Below are 19,311 nucleotides of genomic sequence, written 5' to 3'. Positions count from 1 at the left end.
TCACCTGTAGCTCTATGAGGAGGTGTCTGTTGAAACTTACAGAATACTGAGAGGCCTGGATAGACCGGATGTGGAGAAGATGTTTCCGCAAGTAAGAGAGACTAGGACACGCTAGCACAGCCTCCATGTGAAGAAAGGACACTTCAGAACTGAAATGATAAGGAATTTATTCAGCCAGAGGGTGGTTCATCTGTGGAACTCATTACTACAGAGGGCTGTTGAGACCATGTCATTGAGTGAATTTAAGACAGAGATAAATAGCTTTTTGATTAGTAGGGAATCAAAGGTTATTGATAAAAGGCAGGAGCTGAGAAACACATCACTGTGATTGAATAATGGAGCATACTCTGATTCCATGTCTGTCTGTGGTCTTATGTTCCACAAGATCCTGCAAATCCATCATCAGTCTTCTTGCTCAGGCTGATAGTCCAGCGTCAAAGCATCGAACATACTCCAGGCCATTGTCAGCAAGTCTAACACAAGAATCTTGCAGCAGGCATTCTGTATTAATCTTTGATACTGCAAGTGAGCCCTAGGAGGGTACAACCTCAAAACCTCCTTGAAAATCTGTCTCTCCTCCCCACAGAAGAAAGTGGAGAGAATGCACCTGGGAAAGATCTCATCTTCAATGGCAAGCTGAAGTCAGGTTTTGACAGAGAAAGGAGGAAGTGACAACCTAAGCATCCCACCCTCTTACACCCAACCACTGTTTACCCAGTTTTGACCGAGACTGTCGGTCAAGATTTGGATCCTTCACTCACCTGAGAGCTTGTTTTTGGTGTGGAATCATGTCTTCCTCACTGGGTAGGCTGGAGAAAGAGGAGTGCATGAGTTGAATACATGAACAATCTGTACCAAAATGTCCAACAGACATGCCATTGTGAAGTAGCTTGTGGAGTTATGCAGTTGGACATCCAGTTTTATGTATGAACAATGTGTTTGACAGAGAATATAGTTGTCCTAGCAATCTTTTAAAGATCTTTAGTCGGAAATTCTTTGTAGGTGAGGCTTGCTTGGATCTGCAGAATGAATCAGTGTGTTTTTAAGTATCTTAACACCTTCACATTCATAAAGGATCACCTACGTTGTTTCTGTAAATACTTGGGGTACCTTTTTCATGTTTTGTTGGATGTAGAATTCGTTGATTTAAATGCTGGGTAACAAAAGTGCAAACCTTTTATGCTTATCAATAAAATTCCTCAAGCATAAAAGCCTTTCCTATTTTTCAATGAATTATTCCACCCTTGCCTTCACCTTCATGCTGTTAACCACACTTCTCAATTTCAGACATGTTGATTAAAAGGCTAAAATTAGGTTGGCAGTTAGAGCAGAATTATGATTTTTTATAAAATGAATTGATTTAGTCAACTCAGGGGATTCAAGTCTGTGACCTTCTTATGCCACAGAATTTTCCAATCTTGGGGGAGAAACAATAGTGTTGCTTTTCTTGGCTGCTCTATTCAGTTGAATAGTTCTCTATGTTTGAAGCAGGATAATTAGAGGTATGCTTGTAATTCTATAATTTCTCTTTGGTCTTCGACTGTTGGGCAGTAGACTTGATTTGTGCAATTTCCCGTGGCAATGGATCTATTTAAGCTGTAGTTGAGACTACATTTTTTTATTTGTTTAGTTTTATGCATAAATCAACTAGGCGATATTTGTTGCAATTTTTTAATGCCCAAGTAAAGTGAAATTTAATGAATTTCTAAATTATTTTAATTTTGAGTTACACATTTTTCTTAATTTTTAGCTTTTGTCATTCTTTACTATAATCAGGATGGTAATGCACTGTGATTTTAGATATTGTTTTTGGGACCTTATTTTGCTTATCCAGTAGGCTTCATAATTTCATTTGTTGTTTTTGCTAGTATAAAGCTGTAGTGGAGGGGAGGTCACCATTAATCAATGGATAGAGTCATGTCAGCATTGGGAAGAATTGGTTAAAGTGCCAGGAGAAAGGACCACTGGAGTTTCCTCCCTTTCCAATCAACACTACTCTAAACAGTCACCACACCTATTCCCTCCATGCTAGTTTGGTTAAAACCAGGGCATTTTTTTTAATCAGGTCAAGTTTTCTTGCACTGAGGTAAGAGGATATCATAATAATAAAATTATTTTGATGTTATGATCTATACAGTGCAGCAAGACATTTATTGTTTAAGTTCAATCTGTGCAAGGATAGCTTCAAAAAAGTACTGGAAGGCTCTCTTCCTAGATTCATTTTGTTCCAGCTTAAAGGGCAGTGGTCACCATTAAGGGAACTTTTAAGGTCTATATGTCACAGTTATGTTTCTACATTTCCAGCGACATGATAACATTTTGAAATAATAGTGTCAATCTTTCTAATGCTCAAAACAGTTCAGTATCATGTATTTACTACGCTGTAGTAATGTAGTATTCCTACACTGCTACTTTTTTGGGGGGCGGTGAGGGGGGAGTTCATGGTTGGGACCTCAAACTCAGAGCCGTGAGGTGGACTTATTTCTTCAATTTTTAAAATTTCTTTTTTATATTGTTTACAATTGTGGAAGGGCTGTAACAATGGACTTTTTATTTCTTTGTTTTTCTACTTTTTTTCCTAAGAATTTATACTCAAGGAACTTCATCTAGGTACATCTGTACCTAAGATGACTCCATAAATGGTGACTTATAAACTTGCATTTTACTCATGTGAGTACATGTGACAATAAAGCTAATTTAATTTAATTCAACCCAATTTCCCTTCCACAGAAAGTCTTTCAGGTGACAAAGCATCCATTCTTGATGTACATTTTCCTGTCAGTGAGGTTGCCAATACCAGCAGTACAGAACTCTCATTAGAAAACAACATGACCACATGAGTAAATAATACTTTTATTTGTTCCTTAATCTAATGTGATTCTTAATACTTTGCCAGTTCTTAAACTAGACATGAACCAGAGAGTAATTTTAGGATATTGATTTACTATTCTGAAAAGCAGTCATCATAAATAACTTTACATGGTAAAAGTGATTGTGAAACTGTTAAATCATGGCATTGCAAAAGAGTGAATGCCTGATCGATGGATTTATTTATTGTTCCACATTTTCAGTTGTCATCTTTTAGTGAAAAAGGCTGCCTTATTTTGAAATGAATCATTTTATATTATCAGTGCAGTGAGTTGTTTAAAACCCTGTATGAGTATTGTGCTGATTTGTAATGGATGACCTCCTCAATTATTTTCCAGTCAACCTGTATTGCTGCTCCAACTGTAGCAATTATTTGTGCTAATTTGAGATCAGTATATTATATTTGATTTCTATGATTTACCCAAGAAGAACATTCTCAGATACTCGACCTTTAGGCATTTCAAAGAGCAAAATTCTCAGACCTCACACTGGTGAAAAATATCTGTTGAGGTATAATCATGCCAAGACCTAATTCAAACTTGAAACTTAAAAGTATTCTCCAAGACAGCTGAAAATCTGCAGCCGTGTTATTTACTGAAGTTGATTGAATGCAACAGAATGCACATTACTAATGCATTGCAAGGTTTTCTGTGTATTTTATTTGGCAGATACATGTTGGTAAAGTTAATTTGTTTTTATTTTAAATGTCTACTTAGTAGCTCAATTACTTTTCCTGGGAGCTGGGAAGGAATGTCTCAGCAGAATTATACCCTATTTAAATTTCTGTTGTCAGATACTGGTGTAGAATCACCAGAAAGTATAATTTTCTACCCCAATCTTCATTTATTCCATGGATAAGTTTTTTCTTTTGGCAGAAATAAATCAATATGCAGATCCAGTATTTGACTCTCATTTCATAATGAAAAATAAAGTCAGAGTTCCACTCAGACAATCTTCACGTTGCTCACCCATTGTGGCAATCATTGCCTTCCTTCTTGCAGATTTGCTTTTGGCACTGACCACAATAGAAATTTCATAAAAGAATACATGTACAAGCCTGAATATCAAAAACATATATGCTGTAAAATCGTGTTGCCTGTGTGATTTTAAAGTGATGTGCACATCTCATTTTGTTTCAGAAAGAGGTTACAGAAAGCAAGTTATGATCTGTAAAACTGTGATGTGCGTGGATGTATGTTTTATATATATAAATAAAAAGAAATAGTAAGTAAACTGAATCGATTTTAATTGAGTCACTCTTCTTGTGAATCAAATTTTATTTAATGAAATTCTGTTATGGTTTCCATTATAAGTGTTTGCTTCCTTTTGGCAGTGGACTTTCAGGAACCAGGCATTAGAGATTGAGTGATTGCAGCATTGAATGTTATTTGAATTGGAAGTTGCATATCATAAGAGAAATAAGATCACATGCATTTTTAAACAGCTAGTATTGAAATTCTTTCCCAAATAATTAAAGAAAAATATTGTATTTTACAGCAATACTAAGAGTTTCTTCTGCCAGTAATGTTGTAAAAAAAATTGGACATGTAGTTGCGCTAAAAGCGGCTTCTAAATTAATCTAAATTTCTAAATTTTCTGAAGAACTGCCCCGACCTGAAATGTCAGTGTTCTTACTCCTCTGATGCTGCCTGGCCTGTTGTGTTCACCCAGCTCCACACCTTGTTATCTCAGACTCCAGCATTGGCAGTTCCTACTACTTCTATATCAACCTGTTTTCCAAAAAACTCATAAAGTCACTCTGAAATAGTAGCAACTGCAGATGCTGGAGAATCTGATGTAACAAAGTGTAGAGCTGGTGAGCACAGCAGGTCAAGCAGCATCAGAAGAGCAGGAAGGCTGACGTTTTGGGCCTAGAGCCTTCTTCAGAAAGAAAGGTCTAGGGCTGAAACATCAGCCTTCCTGCTCCTCTCATGCTGCTTGTCCTGCTGTGTTCATCTGTCTCTACACCTTGTTATCTTAAAGTCACTCTGATTTCACTTTCCTTTGATGGTTTAGTACTGTCATTTTTCTAGTGCCTAACAATAGAAGGATGCAACATATCTTGCAAGTGGGACAGTTAGGGGGTGTGGGGGCAAGTGGTTAGAAATGCATTGTAAGACTGTTAATGATTGAAACAATGCATTATTTTTAAAAATTGTGATTTGGGTAAAGATAGAGAAGTACGATCAGCACCTTTGAAACTTATTTAACACAGGAGAGAAATTTGTTGAAAAATAGAGCTATGAATATCATTTCCTTAACATTAAAAACTTTAAGTGGGTCAACCACATTCTATTTAAAAACATTCTGAAAACCCCTGCCTCCTAATCACCAAAGTCTGATATGCTATTACAAGCTTCATGTCTGTAACATAATGTTACACCATAGACATTAGATTGTATCATTTGTTAATGAAATGATTTATGAATTGAAAATCCAGTCCCTGAGAAAATGTTTGATTTCTCAGGCCTGCACAAAGTATGCTAATTTTCAGAATTGAAACAACTGATTGTCCAAATAATTTCTCTGTAAGCTACTCACAAAACTTCCCTATCAGTTTGTTGCAGTAATAACTCCATTTGCTCGCCATCAATTCCTCCTTCTCATAGACAAAACCTTATCGCATGTTGGGGATAGGTGCCAGAATTTGTGGAAAACTAGTCTTCCTAAGCTTCTTCCAATGAATAAAGTTTATGGCATTTTTCTTTATTCACTCATGGGATGAGGGCATCGCTGACTAGGCGACATTTATTGCCCAACCCTAATTGTCTCGAGGGCGGTTCAGAGTCAGCCAAATTGCTGTGGGTCTGGAGTCACATGTAGGCCAGACGAGGTGAGGATGGCAGTTTCCTTCCCTAAAGGGCATCAGTGAATTGGATTGGTTTTTCCAACAGTCGACAACGGATTCTTGGTCACCATTCGACTCTTAATTCCAGATGTTTTTTAAAAATTAAATTCAAATTCCACCATCTGCCAGGATTCAAACCCTGGCCCTCAAAACATTACCTTGATCTCTGGATTAACAGTCTAGCAACAATACCACTAGGCCTTGGCATGTTAAATATAACTTTTTTATTAGAAACCACATTATTTCTACCGTTGCTAAGAGCTAGACATTTTTATTAACTTACTTTATTCATTCACTTTCTGCATTAGTATTTATTCCCCAGTCTTACGTTGCTCTTGAGAATGAGGTGATTAGCTCACTTTTTAAGCTGCTTCTATTCATTCAGTGTAGTCCACCCACAATGCTGTAAGGAGGGAGTTCCAGAATTTTGACTATGGACACTCAAGGAGTGACAAGATATTTCCAAGTCAGGATGGTGAGTCAGCTGGAGGGAACTTAAAGGTAGTGATGTTTCAGTGTATTTACCACCCTTGTCCTATTGGATGGAAGTCTTTTTACCTTTGGAAGATGCTTTCTGAGAACTTTTGGTGAACTTCGGCAAAGCATCTTGTAGTGGGCCACACTGCTACCTATAAAGATGGAGGGACTGAATGTTTGTGGATGTGATGCCATTCAAGCAGGCTATTGTTTTCCAGGAAGGTATCAAGCTACTGTTGCTTGTGTTGCACTCATCCAGGAAAGTGGCAAGAATTCTGTAACATTCTTGGCTTGTGCCTTGTAGATGGCAGACAGGCTCTGAGGGGTCAAACGAAGTCACACACTGCATGATTTCTAGCCTCTGGCCTGCTGTTGTAACCACAATATTTATGTAGCTCCTCCAGTTCCATTTCTGGTCAATGGTAACGCCAGGATGTTGATAGTAGGGAATTCATTGATTATAATGTCATTAAATGTCTACAGCAATGGCTGTATTTTTTCTTCTTGAATACACTTAATGCCTGACACTAGTGTGGTGCTCGTCACAGATTGTCACAGACATGGCGCAGAAGGAGGTCATTTGGGTTATACTGTCTCTTCAAACAAATAATACTTACTAATGGTAAGTAAAAACCTACATATTGTCCGCATCATGTTGCATTTGGACATGAGCTAGTTCGGTACCTGAGTTGCCACAAATGGTGCAGAATATTGTGCAGCCATCAGTAATCACCCCCACCAGTCTTCAGTACTATTGCCAGAATATTGTAAGGCCTCATAACTTTTGCTGTACCCAATACCCCCAGTCCTTCCTTGAAATCTTGTGGAGTGAAATGATTTAAAGGAAGACTGACATTTGTCATGCAGGGGATCTCTGGATCACCATTAATGACTAAATGTGGTAATACTACTTAGATCTGATCTGGTTGCAGAAACATTTAGCTCTATCCATCACTTGCTTTTCATGCAATTTGGCTTGCAAGTAGGCCTGAATTGCAGCTTCAGTAGATTGACACTTTACTTTTATTTATCTGTGGTGCTGCTCTTGTCATGTCCTCCTGCTCTTCATTGAACAGGATTGATCTGCTGAAAATAACTAATGCTGGAGATCACAGCAGTTCAAACAGCATCCATGGCGCGAGAGCTTTGACGAAGAGTCACCTAAACTCAAAACGTTAGCTTGCTGTCTCTCCATGGATGCTGTTGGACCTGCTGTGATCTCCAGCATTTATTGTTTTCAGTATAGATTTCAGTTTTTGCAGTATTTTTGTCCTAGGATTGATCTATTGGTTTAATGGTGGTGGCAGGATAGGATATTTGCCAGGCCATGAGGTTGTGGAGTATTGCAACACAATTCTGTTGTTGCTGATGTCGCACACCACCTTAGGAATGCTAGTTGGTCAGATATTTTTCATTTCATTGACATGTTAAACAACCTCTGTGATAAATTAGATTTATTAACATGGTAACCTCATGTGCTAAGGTACAGCAATCTGTTTTTGAAAAAAATATGCAGGATAAAATCAGATTTGACCAACATAAACTACTGCTTATATTTTTCTTAGTGTTGATCTTAGATGTATTTAACATTTAGTCTCTGCAGTTAGATTCTGATCAATTAAATTTGGATAAGCATGTCACAAAATACTGGTCCTAATGAAAGCGTGATGATGATGGCCCTGTTATCCAGAATTGTCATTTGACCAGCAATTGACAGAAGAAGGTTTTCTTGCTCTGATTGTTTGCTTGATCGTTTTTTTTTTCTCTCTCCTTTTGATTAAACCTCGTTGATGGTATTTATGAGCAGCCTTGGCCACAACTGGCCAATTGATTGATTTATCATCACATGTACTAAAGTACAGAGAAAAGCTGTGTTTACGAGCAGTGCAAGCAGATCATAGTGAACAAGGATGTACAGATCAAAAAGACTTACAGAGGCATACCGGTTATATAGGGTGTCCCCTAGGTGAGATTGACGTTAGCCAGATCATTATTTGAGGTTAGAGAGACAATTCATTAGTCTAATAACAGCCAGTTAGAAGCTGTTCCTGAACCTGCTCGTGCACGGGTTCAGGCTTCTGTATCTTCTGCCTAACGCAAGAGGTTGTATGAGGTCATTACTGGGATGGAGTGGGATTTTGAGAATAGTGACAGCCCTTCTGTGGCAGTGAGCCATGTAAATGGACTCCATGGATGGAAGGTTGGCTTCCATGATGGTCTGAGCTGTGCATGCCACCTCCTGTAGTCTCTTATGGTCCTGGGCAGAGCAGTTGCCATACCAGGCTGTTGTGCACCCAGACAGTATGCTTTCAGTAATGCATCTGTAGAAGCTGGTTGAGGTCCTCATGTATGTGCCAAGTATCCTGAGCTGCCTGAGGAAGAGGTGCAGTTGTGTCTTTTTGACTGTCACATCTACATGTGAAGTCCGGGGTAGGTTAGCTGTTGTCATCACCCTGAGAAACTGTACGCCCTCCATCCTCTCATCCTCAGTTCCATTGTTGTTGCTGAGGGTGTGTTCTGAAGATAACAATCAGTTCTTTAGTTTTTCTGACATTGGGAGAGAGGTGGTTTTCATTTCACCACGTCACCCAGCCCTGCATCTCCCTTTGGTAATTTGACTCAGCATTGTTAGATATCCAACCCACTACGGTGGTGTCTTATAGATTGCATTTGTTCGGAATTTGGCAACACAGTGTAGATACACAGGGAGTACAGTGGGGGTCTGAGGCTGTATCCTTGGAGGGCTGCGATGCTGAGTGTTATTGTGGAAGAGGTGCAGTTACCTATCCTCACTGCTGTCTATGGGTCAGAAAGCTGAGGATCCGGTTGCAGAGGGCAGAGCCGAGATCAAGCTCATGGAATTTTGAGATCAGTCTGGAGAGTATAATGGTGTTCAAGGGGAGCTGTAGTCAATGAGCAGGAGTCTGATGTAGGTATTTTTGATGTCCAGATGAGTGCAGGGTGAAGGATATGGCATCTGCTGTATTTCTTGAATTGGCCTGGATCATCTGGCTTGAATGCTGCACATCTGGCCTTCGGTAGGCACTGGATTTCCTGGTTCATCCGAGGTTTAAGTTTGGGGAACACTTGGATTGACTTCTTTGGTATGCAGTCCTCCATGCATTTGCTAATGAAGTGGTGGAGTAGTCACCTAGGTTTTGCGTTGAGTACTTGAACATGGTCTAGTCCGCTGATTCTGAGCAGTTCTGGAGACAGTCTTCCACAGCCTTGAACCAGCATTGTCCTTCCTTTTGTGAAGGATCCTCCCATTTCACCTTCTGCTTGTAAGCTGGGAGGAGGAACACAGTGCAGTGATGTGATTTCTTGAAGTGTGGGCGGGGGACGGAGTGGTAGGTGTCCTTGATGGTTAGGTAGCAGTGGTCCAGAATGTTCGGTCCTCTGGTGGGGCAGGAGGTGTGTTGGTGGCATTTTGGCAGCAAGTTCCTTGAGGTTGGCTTGGCACAATCAATAGGGCCTTGGGGAATTTTGTTTCTGGAGTGTTTGTGGCAGTGTAAATCGAATCCAGGGCATTGTTCACGTCCGCATGGATGTTATGTATCTCTGAACAGGGGGATTGGAAATTATCTCCAACTAAGTCCCGCCCTTCCACTGGTCGCAACAAAATTTGGAAACATCATGTTGCTTTTTATATTTGCTGTGTGTTTATATAACATGTATTTATTTACATCAATATGCTACACTCTAGCTCAGTATGAACACAGAACATAGAACAGTACAGGCCCTTCTGCCCACAATGTTGTGCCAACCTATTATCACATTCTAAAATCAAATTACCATGCATACTTTACATTTTACTATCATCCATGTGCCTATTCAAGAGTCACTTAAATGTGCCTCATGTATCTGACTCCACTACCGCCAGCGCATTCCACGCACCCACCACTTTCTGTGTAAAGAACCTACCTCTGACATCTCCCCTATGAATAACAACTCAGCCATTTTCATTTCATAACAAATAAAGAATTAGTTTGATGCAAGCAAAAGGCACTCAAGCAACGATGTAAAGATAACAAAATGACTGGCCACTTAGAGCAAAATTCAGAAAGAAGGAATTGTTCACAGATTGGCCTAAATGTTGGTCTGTTGCTGAAGTCACTTTGCATCTTAGTTTCTGGGCAAGAGAGTATTTTCTGGATCAATTCTAGCTGGTTCACATTACAAATGGAGAGTTCCAAAATGGTAATGATGAGGTTTTCAAATGGATTTATAACTCACAAGCTTGGATGAAAAGGGAGTGAAGGCGGTGTTCCAAATCAGTTATCTTTCTGCCTGTCTGTCTTCAAGTTCAATAGCTTTACGACACCCACAGGAAAGGTCATTTGACATATCACTGAAAGTCTTTCAGATTCTGACTCCAGTTGAATTGCTTGATTTCTTTGCAAATGAGCCATTTTCCTATGGCAGACAGTCTCCTTTGCTTTGTGATGTGTTCTTTCCACATGGTCCAAGAAATAGTCCAGTCAATGCAATGTAAATTAATATTTCAGATTCCATATTTTCGTAACACCATGGAAAATCCAACCTGGTTTAAGTTCATTCTTATAGGCCAACATTCAACCATCATGTTTTACTTTCAGCACTTGAATGTTCAAACAAAAGAGGAGAAATTAATGGATTCTTTCCAAGTTGACAGGCAGTAACTAGAGGGGTGCCACAGGAGTTGGAGCTGGGACCCCAGCTATTCACAATGCATATTAATGATTTGGATGAAGGAACAAAATATAACATTGCAGATGATACCAAGTTGGGTGGGAAAGTCAGCTGTAACGAAATGCAGATTTCCTTCAGCATGATCTGGACAGGTTGGGTGAGTGGGCACAGCAGTGGCAGATGCAGTATACTTTGGATAAATATGAGGTTATTCATTTTGGAAGCAAAAACAAGAATTACTACATGAATGGCTTAAATAGAAAAGCTAAATATTTTATGATAGACTTGTTAATCTAAGGAATAATTCAATCTATCGAGTTTTGAGAAGATTTGTAGCTCAGGTTGAGGTTCTAGATGTGAGTTTGCTCGCTGAGCTGGAAGGTTAGTTTTCAGACGTTTCGTCACTTTTTTTATTTGAAAACATATACTTTATTCATAAGATGTACAAAAAATAAAACATATTTATACACCTACCCAGTCATGCAAGCCGGTCTGGGTTACCCAGGGGGTACGTGCACCAACTAAAGGGAAAAAAAAACAAAGCAAAGAAAATACCCCGGCAGTTGTCATCCCGCACAGTCCCAGTTGGCCCCCTGACCAGTTGGGGAAGGCGCCAGCTGGGCCCAGTTACCAGATAGGGCCCTTTTTTCTATTCTGGACGAGGGATTTCATACGGTGGTCTTTCCCCACCGTGCCTTGGCGGCGGCTGCCCAAGCTTTAGCGCGTCCCTCAGCATGTAGTCCTGGACCTTGGAGTGCGCCAGTCTGCAATACTCGGTCGGGGTCAGGTCTTTCAGCTGGCAGACCAGCAAGTTGTGGGAAGACCAAAGAGCATCTTTCACCGCATTGATGGTCCTCCAGGCGGAGTTGATGTTGGTCTCTGTGTGCATCCCGGGAAACAGCCCGTAGAGCACGGAGTCCTGCGTCAGGCAGCTGCTCGGGACGAACCTCGACAAATACCACTGCATCCCCCTCCAGACCTCCTGCGCATAGGCACACTCCAGAAGGAGGTGATTGACAGTCTCGTCCCCCCCGCAGTCACCTCAAGGGCAGCGTGCGGTGGTGCAGAGATTCCGGGCATGCATAAAGGATCTCACTGGCAGAGCCCCTCTCACCGCCAGCCAAGCAATGTCCTTGTGCTTGTTTGAAAGTTCTGGCGATGAGGCATTCTGCCAAACGACTTTGGCCGTCTGCGTGGGGAACCACACAACGGGATCCACTCTCTCCTTTTCCTGAAGGGTCTTGAGGATACTACGTGCTGACCACTGCTTGACGGCCTTGTGGTCAAAGGTGTTTCCCTTCAAAAATTTCTCCACAAAGGACAGGTGGTATGGGACGGTCCAACTACTCGGAGCGTTCCACGGCAACGAGGCCAGGCCCATCCTTCGCAACACCGGGGATAGGTAGAACCTCCGTAAGTAGTGACACTTGGTGTTTGCGTACTGAGGATCTACACACAGCTTGATGCAGCCACACACAAAGGTAGCCGTCAGGGCGAGGGTGGCGTTTGGTACGCCCTCTCCCCCCCATTTTCCAGGTCTTTGTACATGGTGTCCCTGCGGACCCGGTCAATCCTCAACCCCCAAATGAAGTGGAAGATGGCCCGGGTGACCGCAGCGGCGCAGGTCCAGGGAATAGGCCAGGCCTGTGCCACATACAACAGTACCGAAAGCCCCTTGCACCTGACAACCAGGTTTTTACCCGCGATGGAGAGGGACTGGAGCATCCATCTGCCCAGCTTCTGCTTCAATTTGGCGATACGCTCCTCCCAAGTCTTAGTGCACGCCCCAGCTCCACCGAACCAAACACCCAGCACCTTCAGGTAGTCTGTCCTGACGGTGAAGGGGATGAAGGAGCGGTCGTCCCAGTTCCCGAAGAACATGACCTCACTCTTACCCCTATTGACTTTGGCACCCGAGGCCAGTTCAAACTGGCCGCAGATGTCCAACAGCCTATTCACCGACCGACAATCGGTGCAGAAGACGGCGACATCGTCCATGTACAGGGAGGTCTTGACCTGAAGGCCTCCGCTGCCTGGGATAGTCACGCCCTTCAGGCTCACATCCTTCCTGATGGATGCGGCAAAGGGCTCCACACAGCACACGAACAAGGCAGGAGAGAGTGGCAGCTCTGCTTGACTCCAGATCTGACGGAAAAACTGCCCAATTCCCGCCCGTTGATCGAGACTGCGCTAACGATGTTGGTGTAGAGCAGCGGGATCCAATTGTGGATGCCCTCCCCGAACCCCAATTTGGAGAGGACGTCCCTCATGTAAGCATGAGAGACCCTGTCGGAGGCCTTCTCCTGGTCCAGGCTGACGAGGCAGGTGTCCACCCACCTGTCCTGTACGTAGGCGATCGTATCCCTGATGAGCGCGAGGCTCTCAGCGATCTTCCTGCCCGGCACAGCACAGGTTTGGTCAGGGTGAGTCACCAACTCCAGGACAGACCTGACCCAGTTGGCTATGACCTTGGCCAGGATTTTGTAGTCCACGTTCAATAGTGAAATGGGACGCCAATTCTTAATTTCTTCCCTCTCCCCCTTCCTCTTGTAAATGAGGGTGATGATGCCCTTCCTCATGGACTTGCACATTTCCCCTGCCCGAAGCGCACTATCGTACACCTCCAGCAGGTCCTGGCCGACCAGGTCCCACAGAGCGGAATACAGCTCGACCGGTAAGCCGTCGCTCCCGGGAGTCCTATTCCTCTCCAAGGACTTGAGGGCTCTGGTCAGCTCGTCCAGGGATATTGGCCGATCCAGCCACTCCCTCGTGCCATCGTCTAAGACCTCCGTGATAGACGACAGGAACGACTCAGAGGCCGTGCTGTCCGTGGGCTTCGCGTCGTACAGTCCGGCATAGAAGGATCTGCTGATCCTCAAAATGTCGGGCCGAGACGACGTCACCGAACCGTCGTCCTCCTTCAGCCGGCTAAACACAGAGCTCTCTTTGTGCACCTTCTGAAAGAAGAAACGCGAGCACATCTCGTCCTGCTCCACGGAGCGGACCCTGGACCGGAAGATTATCCTGGAGGCCTCCGTGGCGAAGAGCGAGCCTTGCTGGCCCCTCACCTCACGGAGGTCCTCCATGACATCAACCCCCATCAACTGCAGAAGGAGCAGGTTCTGCACCCTTTTCTGGAGTCACGACAGCTTTTCCCACCTCTCTCTCACCTTCTGAACACCCTTGAGGACAAAGAACCTCTTGATGTTCTCCTTCACCGTCTCCCACCAGTCGTCCGGAGACTCAAAGAGGGGTTTCACAGTTCTCCAACCGGTGTACTCCCTCTTAAGCTCCTCGACATTCTCTGGGGTCAACAGAGTCGTGTTGAGCTTCCACGTCCCCTTGTCGGCCTGCTGGTCGTCCTGTAAGTGACAGTCAGTCAGCAGGAGGCAGTGGTCAGAAAAGAACACCGGCTCGACGCCGGTGGACCTGACCGAGAATGCCTGTGACACAAACAGGAAGTCTATCCTTGAGCGGATAGACCCGTCTGGCCGCGACCAGGTGTACCTCCGCTGCGCTCCGTCTGCAGGGGTGCTGAAGACGTCAAGCAGCTTGGCGTCCTTCACTGTACCCATCAGGAATCTGGACATGACGTCCAGTTGACTCCCCCCACCTGCTGTCCCCATGCCAGATCTTCCATCTGCATCGATGATGCAGTTGAAGACTCCGCCCAGGATGACCGGCCTGGACGTAGCCAGCAGGGGTGGAAGCCGCTGCAGGACGGCCAACCGCTCACTCCGTACCACTGGGGCGTACACATTGATCAGCCTCGGGAGAGCATTCCTATAAGTGACATCAGCCACTAGGAGGCGCCCCCCCCCACCACCTCCTGAACTTGAGAGATGATGAAGTTGCGCCCCTGCAGCAGAATAGCTAGGCCCGAGGAGCGACAGTCGTTACCCCCCGCCCCCGACCAGATTGAAGGCCCACAGGTCCAGGTGCCGGACCAATTCCCGTACCTGCTGAGGTGCGGTATCCCGCACTCCTGTGGAAACAGGAGGTCCGCCCTGACGGTGGTCAGGTAGGCCAACGTGGACATCTTGCGGTGGACTTGACGCTGCGCACATTAATGTTTGCAACGCGTACCCCCATTGTGGGCCGTGACCGCAGTACCCTCCCCAAGTCCAAGGTCCAGCCCCTTCGTCTGTCCCTTCATGCCCATTGCCCGGGCTAACTGCTGGACGCTCTCCGGGCTCAGGAAACCGTCCATGCTGCCTTCCAGGTGGCATCCCCCCATCGGGGGTACGGAGGCAGGAGAGTCTGGCTCTGGGTCAGGCTGGGGACACACCGTTTCCTCCTTCCCGCCTGGAAGTTCCGGGGGGAAGGAGGAAACGGCTGTAGGGCTTGCCCGCATTGCCCCTGCCGGCGACCAGGGTGTAGGTGGTCCCCCGCTACGGGCATGCCCTACAGAGGTGGCCCGCTTCCCCGCAAAGGTTGCAGCTTATTTCTTGTGGGCAATCCTTGGCAAGGTGTCCCTCCTCCCTGCAGATGGTGGCTTTGCAGTCAGCCGCCACGTGACCTGACGTACCACAGGCATGGCAGACTTTAGGTTGTCCTGCGTAGGTCAGGTAGCCCTTGCTCCCGCCGATCGGGAAGCTGGATGGTGGGTGTACAATGCTCCCATCCACGCCCATGCTCAGCATCACCTTGACCTGCCTCTTACTGGCCCAGATGCCAAAGGGGCCCATGATGTTGGTTAGGTCCCCTTCCACCTTCACGTACCTTCCAAGGAAGGTCAGGACATCAACTGCTGGCACATGCGGGCTGTACATGTGTACAGTCACCATACGGCTCCTCTGCGCTGGCATCACAAACAGCGGGACAGCGGTCAATACAGAGAGTTGGCCCTCACCTCCTTTCTCCTTGAAAACCTCCAGGAAGCGCTTGCAAAGCTTGGCACTCCTGAAGGTTACATTGTAAAAACCCCCTCCGGGGAAATGCTGCAGGCAGTAAATGTCCGCAGCAGCAAACCCACAACAGTCCAACAGGACCCTCTTCACGAAGAAGGTGCGGTCCAGAGGTGCACCTTCATCCACCTTCTTTACGGAAACACGGATGGTGTTCCGGACCCCCTGACCCGGAGCACGAGCACTTGCCGCAGCCATCGTTGCAGGTTGGCTGCTCCCCTGAACCAGCGTTAGGCCGAAGCCAGCATCAAGATCCACTGGTTGCAAGGGTGCACAGCCAACCCAACGTCTTCCTTCCACCTCCAACACAGTCACGCTGTCCTCTTCTCGGCCCACAAAAGAGTGGGTCTTTATTTTGTTCCAGATGTGAGTTTGCTCGCTGAACTGGAAGGTTAGTTTTCAGACGTTTCATCACCATTCTAGGTAACATCAACAGCAAGCATCCAATGAAGCACTAGTGTTATGTCCCGCTTTCTATTTATCTGTTTAGTTTCTTTGGGTTGGTGATGTCATTTCCTGTTCTATTTCTCTGAGAATGGTAGATTGGCTCCATCACAGAACAGGAAATGACATCACCAACCCAAGGAGACCTAAACGGATAAATAGAAAGCTGGACATAACACCAGCGCTTTGTTGGAGGCTTGCTGATGATGTTACCTAGAATGGTGACGAAACGTCTGAAAACTAACCTTCCAGTTCAGCGAGCAAACTCACATCCAGAACAAATCTATATTTATTTAATCAATAAACAATAGCCAGAGGCTCAACCTGGGTCCTTCATTTTTATATCATAGTCACTTTACAATCAGTTTTTCATGGTGACTGTAGTTTTTAATCCTGCTGTGATACTACAATGCTGATTTGTTTTGAAGCCATTTCAGCTGTATTATTGATTTGAATACAGAGAGCAGATTTCCTTTATGTTAAATTGCTCAATTAATTTGTGTCGCTTATTCAAGTCAATATTTGCCAATGATAACTTGCAGTTTAAACTTAATTGTCATGGTCCTGGGCAGTTATTATATGTTTTTGATTTTTATTTTCATAAATTTACATTTTGTCATGCTGTACCTTGGCTTTATAGGCGCATTGACGATGATAAGGGAAGGACTCATGAGCTGGAATATTGTGCTGTTAAATGCATGCGAGGAATTCTCTACTGCTACATGCGTCAAGCTGATAAGGTAAGGTGCTAATGCATGGATGCACATTCTGACCTTTTTGTTTAGAATTTTAATTTCAGTAAATAACTGTGAACATATAGATACAAACGTTTAATTATGGAAATAAACAATGATGTCTCATTTTTTAAAAAAGGCTTTTGTACCTTCTAGTAACCAGTGGTTGGAATTAATTTAAGCAATTAAATAATAAATGAATTTGAAAGTTTAGTGCTTGTGACTGTTTATATTTGGCTTTTTTCACCAAGCATCATTGCAAATCATATACATAAGCCCATCATTTCCAGAATTTTTGAACCAGAATGCTTTGGCTGAAGATTGTGCAACACAAATGTTATTCAGTGTGATCCAACATGATTTTGCCTAGCAAAATGAAATTAGGCCTTCTCAATCATTGAAGTGCTTTTGATGCACAGTCACTGACTGCTACAGAATAGGGAAATGAGCCTGATATGAATAAGTGGACCATACCCATCACTGGCAAAGGGAGGTCACATCTTAGTTACACATCAGCACCCTACCTTTTATCTCAGAGCTTCTGTGACCTGTAGGTTGGCACTGCTTGTCAATCCTTCACTGAGCCAGTACCTCACATCCACCTCCAGAAATATGACCTGCAGCATTTATCTGCTGTTTCTCTGCCATCTAAAACTTTTCACCTCCTCCCATCCAAATGCGTGGAGTAAGTGAGACAGAGAAACATGCAAATGAGAATGGAGAGCACTGAAGAAACAAGGAGACAAGTAGAAAATCTAAGGAAAGGGTTCCAAATGTGTGACAACAGGGATTTGTGAGAGATCTTCACTTTACCACAGACAAAACCTTAGAAGTTAGAAAGTTGCAGATTTCAAGTCAGCGCAGTTGGATTTAATTGTTTTGGGGCTTTTTTGTCCACCCATGAGAACTTTCACTAATGGTTTTATACTTGAAATTCTTAGCCTGTTCAAAAACCAGCATTTGGTCGTGATAGCTCCAACTTTAATCTGGATGCAGCACTTCAAGAAGGGAGCTTACCACCACCTCAGGGACCATTAGGATGGCTAGTTAATGCTGACCACATGGCGATGTTCACATTTCATGAATGAATTCAAAGAAAAGACTACGGTAATTTTAACTCCCCATCCCCATTTTAATATTTCCCTCTTGCCCAAAGTTGACAGGAAGTGACATTGAAGCTCACAGGCAGGTGCAGGAACTGGTGTAAGAGTTGGGCTCCACCAGCGATCAAGTGAATAAGTTGGAAACACAATTAAAACTCCCTAATCCAAAAATGAAACCAACCTGGCAGCTGTTTTAGCCTCCATAAGCATTTCCCCCAGCAGTCTTCTCATTAGCGTCTCCACTCACCTTAAGCTTCTATAGTTTCTGACCCAATCGTAACTCCAGTGAAACCTTCATTATCCTCCCCTTCCTGCTTGGGTCTTAAGTTTCTTAATGTGTTAGCTGTGCTTTTATGCAGAATAATGCTATGAAACCATAGTTAATGGTTTTACAAAACTTGAAACAGTGTTGACTGGAAGAGTTCGAATAGAAATATCCCTACCCTGACCAGCCCAAGAAGCACTCAGGCAAATTTTGATGACAGGATCTGGTTAATTAAATTGATTTAAGACTTTTATATAGTTTATAGATATAAATGTTTGTGCTGTGGGCAAGCTAGGGTGAAGTCTTATCACTAATAACATAATAGGAGACTCTTCCATATGTGGCACTCATTCTACTTTGCTCCCAGATGCCATGATCACTTCTTCAATATTCTCACAACCCAGATGATCCTTCAATGCTTCCAAATTCCGCAGTCATATTAGTAATTGCAGTTCTCAAAATCCATGTCCATCACTTCTAATTCTTTGCTCCCTGGAAGATGTTCCCACTGCCAATAACTTCAAATCTATGCCGTCACTCGATCCAACGTCTCACTAACTGTTTGAAATAACATAATTTATTCTTTACTCTGGGCCTGCCATCTTGGGTGTGATTTTCACACATTACCTACTTTCATAAACTTAACAATTATATTGACTCTTTTTCACCTACATGATATTACCCAGTCTGCTCAGTTCCACACCTTTCACACTTTATTTAACCAATTGCAGTCCATTCTCTTGCTATATTCAAGCACTGTATTGGTTCATAGCAAATTTTACAGGATGGAAGCAATAAAGAGATTTTATGAAATGGAGAATCTGTCTTTTCACAAATCTTGATAGATTTAAGAACTTTTAATTATCTTGTTCTGAGTGGAATATGTTATTATTGTCTGGCCTTGTTAGCTTCACTGCAAATTTACTATGCGATTCTATGCATTAGTTATTTCACCAATAACAAATCACATCTGCGCTTTCATACTAGCATTCCA

The 19,311-nt window shown here is 43.7% G+C and overlaps 1 protein-coding gene across 5 annotated transcripts in view; it reads left to right on the top strand.

The window, feature by feature from the left end:
* The window catches only part of phkb (phosphorylase kinase, beta), a 238,112-nt gene that overhangs the window by 54,109 nt on the left and 164,692 nt on the right, over positions 1-19,311 (top strand). For all 5 annotated transcript variants that reach the window (XM_048546675.2, XM_048546671.2, XM_048546672.2 and 2 more), the window contains one exon: positions 16,856-16,955. In XM_048546675.2, the coding sequence (XP_048402632.1) occupies positions 16,856-16,955 (100 nt within the window). The remainder of the gene's footprint in view (positions 1-16,855; positions 16,956-19,311) is intronic.

This window comes from Stegostoma tigrinum, chromosome 16 (assembly GCF_030684315.1).
Source record: "Stegostoma tigrinum isolate sSteTig4 chromosome 16, sSteTig4.hap1, whole genome shotgun sequence".
NCBI lineage: Eukaryota > Metazoa > Chordata > Chondrichthyes > Orectolobiformes > Stegostomatidae > Stegostoma > Stegostoma tigrinum.
This window is presented reverse-complemented; position numbering and strand designations above follow the sequence as displayed.